This window comes from Solanum dulcamara, chromosome 8 (genome assembly GCF_947179165.1).
Source record: "Solanum dulcamara chromosome 8, daSolDulc1.2, whole genome shotgun sequence".
In the NCBI taxonomy this organism is placed as follows: Eukaryota; Viridiplantae; Streptophyta; class Magnoliopsida; order Solanales; family Solanaceae; genus Solanum; species Solanum dulcamara.
Window position 1 is genome coordinate 48,748,327 of NC_077244.1, and position 7,892 is coordinate 48,756,218.

The 7,892-nt window shown below is 33.7% G+C and overlaps 1 protein-coding gene across 1 annotated transcript; it reads right to left on the reverse strand.

The window, feature by feature from the left end:
• Window positions 1-5,321: 5,321 nt before the first annotated feature.
• On the reverse strand, window positions 5,322-7,636 carry LOC129900823 (uncharacterized protein At4g08330, chloroplastic-like). Its single transcript, XM_055975891.1, has 2 exons — window positions 7,525-7,636; window positions 5,322-6,566 (listed from the first exon to the last, which is right to left on the reverse strand). The coding sequence occupies exons 1-2, from the start codon at window positions 7,626-7,628 to the stop codon at window positions 6,158-6,160; spliced, it is 513 nt and encodes a 170-aa protein (XP_055831866.1). The 5' UTR covers window positions 7,629-7,636; the 3' UTR covers window positions 5,322-6,157.
• Between the last annotated feature and the right edge of the window lie 256 nt (window positions 7,637-7,892).

A 7,892-nucleotide genomic window follows, 5' to 3' on the forward strand; every position in this document is an offset into this window, starting at 1 on the left:
AAACAAAATACAAAATCTAAAAAACATACCAAGTTCATGTTTCATAAGATCATTAAAATCTTCTTCAATATTTATGGGATAAGGCTCATTTCGACGCCAATCTTGAAGATAAATAACAACTTGCACCAATTTTGGAGTCAAAGAACTCCTAAATGAATCAAGAATACGGCCCCCGGTGCTAAAGGCACATTTCGATGTCAAACTAGAAATTGAAATTGCCAACACATCACAAGCCATCTCGGAAAGAATTTTATATCTAGGAGAATGAGCTTTCCACCACGACAAGATATCAAAATTTTCGTCATTATCATTTGGCTATAGTTCTTCACTAAGATACTTTTTCAACTCCGACTTACCACCCAAGCCTGTACCATCTTATTTGTTCCTCTTCATTTGGATCTTATTTCTCACTTCTGTTGATTTTGTGCTAGTATTAGAGATAGATAAATCCGATGTCTGACCCGATAAATCAGAGAGAGAAGATGAGCGTCGAGATACATTAGAGAATTTTGCTACATACTCTTCAAACATAGATTTCATGTAAGTCACCATTTCATCTTTTATTTCACTCCCCTTTTCATCTCCAAACATATCCTCAAGTGCGTCGCCAACATACTCAAGTTTGTTACGAGGATCTACGATAGAGGCAATAAAAAACACTTTATTCATTTTTTCAAGAGCACCCCAATACTTGACAAACTTTTCTTTTATTTTTTCTCCCATTTTTGCCAAAGAAGGATCATTGTCTTTCATACACTCTCTTAAATGATTGTGAAGCTGAACTATATCTTCAAAGTGACCATTAGAAGTGACGTAGAGTGAACCTGGAACCTTCTCAGTTAGATCATAAAATCTTTTAAGAAATATTATCATATTTCTCACCTTTTGTCAATCATCACTTTCAAATACACCTGCAACACTTCCATCTTCACAAACATGATTAGCAAGATAAGTTGACAATCCACCATCTTCAAGATCAAACCTATCAAATGCACTCTCAAAATATTGTGCGGCATCCAACATCAAGTAGGTCGAATTCCACCCGGTTGAAACATCCAAACATAATGACTTCTTACTGTCTATATTTTTTAGTTCACAACATTCCGCAAATTTTCTAATCCTTGCGGGAGATTGTCTAACATATTTCACCATTTGCCTAACACGTTTGATAGATGGACCAACTTCTTTCATTCCATCTTGCACAATAAGATTTAAAATGTGAGTCATATATCTCACGTGAAGATGGTTACCACATTTCATGTTAGATCCCCAATTAATCATTTATTTGTGTAACTCTTTCACCATGACATCATTAGAAGAAGCATTATCTACAGTTATAGTGATTATTTTCTCCAATTTCCAATCAAGCAAACACTTACTAATACAACGGGTCATTTCATCACCCTTATGACTAGTAACAATCTGAAAGTTTAAAATTCGTTTATGCAAGAGCCAATCACTATCAATAAAGTGTACTGTCAAGCACATATAATTTATTCTCTATATAGAAGTCCATGTGTCTGTGGTTAGACAAAATCTCGGTGATGTTTCTTTTAAATACTTTATAAACTTTTGTCTTTGTTCACCAAAAACTACATAACAATCCCTAATCACTGTTCTACGGGAGGGAACTCAGAATAAATGTTGAGTTTTTTTCAAAAACTTCTTAAAACCTTCCTTTTCAACAAAACGAAAAGGAAGCTCATCAAGGATTAACATCTCAACTAAAGCCCTCCTAGATACCTCTTGATCAAAAGTCCAAATTGCCCCATCACGCATTTCACCTTCTAATGAAAAGTTTAAATTTGATTGTTTGTACTTGGAATTGAAAGTGTTAACCTTATTTGGATTTTTAGGACAAGTTTTCAAATGTTTATTCAGTCCACTTGTTTCATTTTTAGTTGAATCAGCCAAGAGAAATTTACCACAATGCTTGCACTTTGTTTTATTAATTCCATCTTCTATGAGCTTATCATAATGCGGTCAAGCAGCAAATCTTGATTCTATAGCTTTTCTCTTCACAGTCACTGAATGTTGTTCAACTTCTAGTGTTGAATCAAGAGACTTAGTAAGAGACAGAGGTGTGCTTCCATTGACATTGGTTGTTTGATTTGTTTCATCTTCCATCTAAACATATAAGAGATTACAAATGTTATAAGACATAAATTGGAAGTGTAAAACAAAATTAAAAAATATAATACGGAAGCTATTAAAGAAACTTAAATAAGTTCTATCTTCTAAATTGCTATATTATGTTTCTCCTATGAAAACAAGATCCATTAAGCTGAACTAACTATTCATATTTAAAAGGACACAGAGGATAATCATCTTCATATTTCACTGGGCATGTTAAGGGTAACATACTTCTGAAGCGAGAAGCCTGGAGCGAAGTGCATGCTTTTTTCAACTGAAGCACAATTCAATATATATAAAAATATACTTTATTAAATTTGCATACAAAAAAATAAAATTGGATCTCTCTTTTGGCTTGATTCCATTGAATAAAAAAATAGATTTTACTACAATCACAACAAATAAAAAAGCAGAACATAGAGAACAATTACAAAACTGACAGCATATTGCAGAACAGTGACAAAAAAAGAGTAGAACAGTGAAAGAAATTACAAATCAGAGAAAAAAGTTGTACAACAAAGGGGAAAGAGAGCAAAAAATAAAAACTAAATGCAACAAGTCGAAGAACTGAAAAGAAAAAACAGAAAAGAAGAGTAGAAAAAAGAGTAACCCCAACCCCAGCAGTAGTTGGGTAGCAACAGAGAAAATAAAGAAAAGAAGAAGAGAAAAAATAGAAAAAAAGAGGAGAAGAGAAGAAGGAAGAGGAAGAGAAGAAGCGAAGAGAACTTACCTTCAAGAATTAGCAGCAATCGAAGAGCAAAGAAAAAGAATTCACAGTGGTTGGTCACCAGAATCATTCATTCATTCCTAGGCTAGGACTAATTGAGAAAGTTTCAAGAAAGGTGTATAATATGTTTACTTAGGGTTAGGGATTTGGGCTGGACATTTTACTAATATGTTTATGGGCCTTTACTCCTTTAGGCCCTACAGAATTGAGAATACAATGGGTTGGTCATTTACTCATTTAATTTCCATATTCGGTATTTATCGAATACCGAATGGTATATTTGTAAATATCTAATACCGAACCAAATTATCGAATATCGAAATAGCTGGTTTAGTTCGGTAATTCGATTTTCGGTATTTTATGCCCAGTCCTATTCAAAAACCTAGGGTTATTTTTGATACATAATCCTAAGTCCGTGAATCATAAAATTCTATGTATCATGTGTATGGTTCTGTATTTTTACATAATTGATGCAAATTTAAGTATAATTTAGTACCAGATACATTTATCTAGTATCATTCACAAACCTATGGTTATTCTTGATACATAACCCTAGGTCTGTGAATCATAATTCTATGTATCATTTGTATGATTCTGTACTTGATACATAACTGCTGCAAATTTAAGTACAAGTTTCGTTAATGTAGGGTATTAGTATGTGATCAAAAAAATTCCATCTTTTGAGATAGATTGGGAGAAGAGAATTTAGGAAATCTGAAAAGAAAAAGATGAAGAAGAAAATTTGTTATGATTTGAGATAGATTTTGGAGAAGAACATTTAAAATTTGTATTATTTGAAGTTTCTAAAATTTTGGGAGAGATTGATATCAATTTTTTTTGCATGATTTATAGAACTAACATTTAATTTTACCTTTAATTTTCTTTTTAAATGTAACAGTCAAACCGTCTAATGTATCACAATTAATGTATTCGGATGGCTCCTATGTATCCGGATATGTCAAATTTGAAGGGATTTTTGTAAATTAAAAAATGATAGGAATAAGATGTAATTTGCTCCTTACACTATGAGATTTATGTAAGTTATTATTTTTAATATGTGTGTGTATATATATATTTAAAGGAAAAATTTCAGAAATAACAAACATATTAAGCTTAATAATTTCCTATGGGTATAGTTTCCTTAATTACTCTCCATAACTATATTTATATCTGTTATGATCATTAATGTTTGTATATCTCGTTGCAGTATAAAAATTGAGATTTTTCATTTATATATCTCACTGCATTATACAAATTAGGCTTTTAAAGAGACTGTATATATTCGTTCCCATAATATTCGATTCCATATGTGTATATTCGCTTCCATATTTATATATTCGCTTCTAGATTTGCTTTAGAGATTTGTATATTCGTTTTCAGATTTGTATGAGCCTCCAAATTTGTATAATAGTAAATTTCATTAAATTATAATTAATTCGTATAATTAATTGAAACAATACCCTTATCGCATAATTATAGTACTAATAGTTTGCCAATCCGCGTAATTTTCCCTATTTAAAATAGGGCTGATAATCAGTGTTCTGGCTGTTGTGTAAGACTGTTTATACCTTTTCAGAAAAGGCACCTGTCGGACAAGGTTGCAACCATTCAAAAATCGGTTGGGAAAAACGGAGGGAAATTTTAAATTAATCCGGGAAGAAACGGGTCGCGGGTCGCGGGTTAAAAATTTAAAGAAAATTTGGTCCAAAAAGATTATCAATCAATCAATTGACCGAAGCCGAAGCCGAAGCCGAGCGACGACGACGACGGCGCGAGGGGAGACCCTCTTCTTGACCCTTTAGCAACATGAAGGAGTGCTTCTATTTTTAAATAGGAGACTTTTCATTTCCACCACCTATGTGGGACCAAAGCTTATTTAATAAAATAAGAGAGAACATATCATTTCCTCTCCACTTCTTTTTCCTTCAATTTCCCATTCAACCTATCAATTAAACCCAACAAGAACATGAGAAATGTCTCCTAGAAAAAAGTGGAATCAAAAGATTGGAATAATGTCACAGCTGCCTCTCCACACTTATAGCCTCAAATTGTTAGTCGAAAAAATCGTGTGGGCGTAAACCAAGTTAGAAGTTATAAAATAGGATTAAAGGCAAGTATATAAGGTCCAATCACGTTTTCTTTCTAATTCAGTAAGAAGAGATGGTAGAAACAAATAAAGTAATATGAGATATCTTCTACTCTCATGCAAGAGTTTATTTATAGGGCAAAATCTCTTAGACGTTCCTGAGAAAAGGGTAGTCTAGATATAATATAAAAAAAAAAAGCCACTCTAAATTGTACTTGAGAGTTATCAAGTGCCTCAGATCTGACTCTGGTTTCGAGATTAATTTTTGTCAGACTTGGAGACTGTTGCAAGCTATCTTTTGATGACTTTCCTTCGGGCGGGGGTTACACATAAAGGATGCTTAGAGACCGAATTGGCTGTAGTGTAACTACTTACCAGGTCGCTATGCTCCTGAGCTAGTATTTTCATCTCAGTCCGGGGCTCTGGGCATCATGGTCATCCCTGATATTCATGTCGTGCTGGACGATACTTAATTCTTTAAACAAGTTACATTGCAGTGGACAGTTGCAAATTCTCCATCCATTTGGAAATGTATTATTCCTAGATTTGGTCCACAAGATTCATTTTGTCCTAGTGCCTCTAGAGCCCTGATGGCAATTGATCTTTTGTAGCAGCTACCCAAATCAATTGGGCTTGGCTTCCCGGAGAAAGACACCAATTAAAGGATTTTTGGCAGGAAGATTAATAAGATATTCTCAGGATCGTGTCAATTCTGTCTACATCAAGTGACTGCAAATATACGCAGAAAGGGATCTAAGAAACAAAGAGCAAGTGATCAACTGAATAACTTATGCCGAAAATATTGAGACCTTAGAGTATGCTCCCCTGCTTCTATATATGTTTTTACTTTTGCGTTAATAAATTCAACGAAACTTGAAGGTTATAGTAAAACACATTTTGAGCTACCGTGTAAAAGCTTTAAAAATCATCATACACAAGGAAGAACAAGAAGGGTGTATTATCCATCTCGGTAAAACTTGAGCAGAGTGACTCTGTTGTCCGTTTCTTATGATATTGGTCACAAAAACAAGCATTCCTTTCTGGTGGCACCGCGACTTCACAACAGATTCTTAAACAAGTGTGTTCCTACTAAGGATATATATGGATTTCATGGTTGCACAGTGAGTTCTTCAAGTAGAGACAGTCAGACAGGCACATGTATATATTGACTCTTGTCTTATGACACAAACAAGGATGAGCATTTGCTTAGTTTACTGGTGAATGATGACTTCCTTCACAGATGGCCTTAATGCACATATCTTGATTTCGTAATTAGTTGTACAAGCTGACAGCCCATCCCAATTAGGTGTTGCTGCATCTGTCTTGACATTAATATGTCTCGCAGCACCTCTTGCACTGCTATTACTATTATAAGAAACACCAATATAACTTGTGCATTTTCGACACAAGAGTTTAGTGTGTCGTTGAAATAAACCCCACGAGTTTTTGGATCTAAAATAGGGTGAGCATCTGAGTTTACTTATCTGAGTAAATCTGCTCTCGTCAATGCATAGAAATGAGAGAACCCCTCTCCTCATTGTTTTCCCATATTTTGATCCAATGACTCTGGTATTGCGATTGCAAGAGTTGAGGTTCAATTCATATCCACAGGACCCACAACTGCAACAAATAAAAGCAAATTGTAATTAGAATCACAATAGTACTCTCCATTTCATCAATTAGAGTTTGTCCTCCTCTTTTCTTTTGGCCAAATACTTGATGTAGAGAATGGCATAAGAAAAGTAAAATTGGGAAGATTTTCTACTACCAAGATTGTTAACTAGAATGGAAAGATTTAACTAAAGAAAATGAAATTACGAAAGGAAAAGGAGGATTTTGGACAGAAAACTTTGTTATGGACAAACTTCTTAAATTGCTTGAATTGAATTTGGGTTAATTACAAATGACCGTCTCCTTTAGTTATATAAGTATAAATATATACTTGTGTAGAGATAATTCTAAATATTATTCTAAATGCATCTTACAAGCAGTGACGGATCCAGAAATTTTATAAAGGGGCTTAAAAAAAAATTAAACAGGCTAATAAAAAAAATGCGCTTAATCGGATTCAAACCCGCGAGCTGAGATAAGCTATGGCAAAATATTGAATCCCATTTGCCACTGAGCTAGTCCTTTGACTTATGCTCAGGGGGTTCAATGTTAAATATATACACATAAATTAAAATTTTTATCTTATATATACAGTGTAATTTTTTAACGAAGTAAGTTCGGATAAACCCGCTCAACTACACGTGGATCCGCCCCTGCTTAGAAGAACAATCTAGATAACTGTAGAGAACCTTGAACTTTTAAATCTATCTTTAAGGTAAATGTCCAAAGATACTACAATGGTTCATTCTAGAAGCTTTCTTTAAAATCAAAAATCAACATTAATGTTTTTCATTGAAACCTTGCGCTTTGCTACCACAAACCAGAAGATATGAAATCCAATTCCGAGAACAAGTATCAGATATTAAACTCAAAATGATCCAGATTTGTAATTTTCATTTCATGTTGGTTGTACATTGTGTTTTAATACTTGTACCTTTTCATATAGCAATTATAAATTTGAAGGTACCTGTAAGTGATGTCTCTTTGAGCATCATTGGTTAGAAGATGAGAGGAAAAGGGAAGATGAATGTCGTGAGGCTGAGGTGAAGAGCAGCTCAAGAAATCTGTCATCTTCAGGAGAAGCTAAATGCAAAATACTTCAACTACCGTGTAAGTGCGCTGGTTGATATATATTTGTGACAGCTAGCGTCAAGCCGCCCCTAACGGTAACTAAACACCACAATTTTATATTTGTGTCTTATTATTACTACTTGGTCACCTCTTAATTTTGATTTATTTTTTTCGGTTAAATTTGGTTTTTTTTTCCTCTGGTCATGGATTCATGGACTTATAAAGTTTGTTTGGATTGAATTATTTTTAGTGTTTTAAAATTAA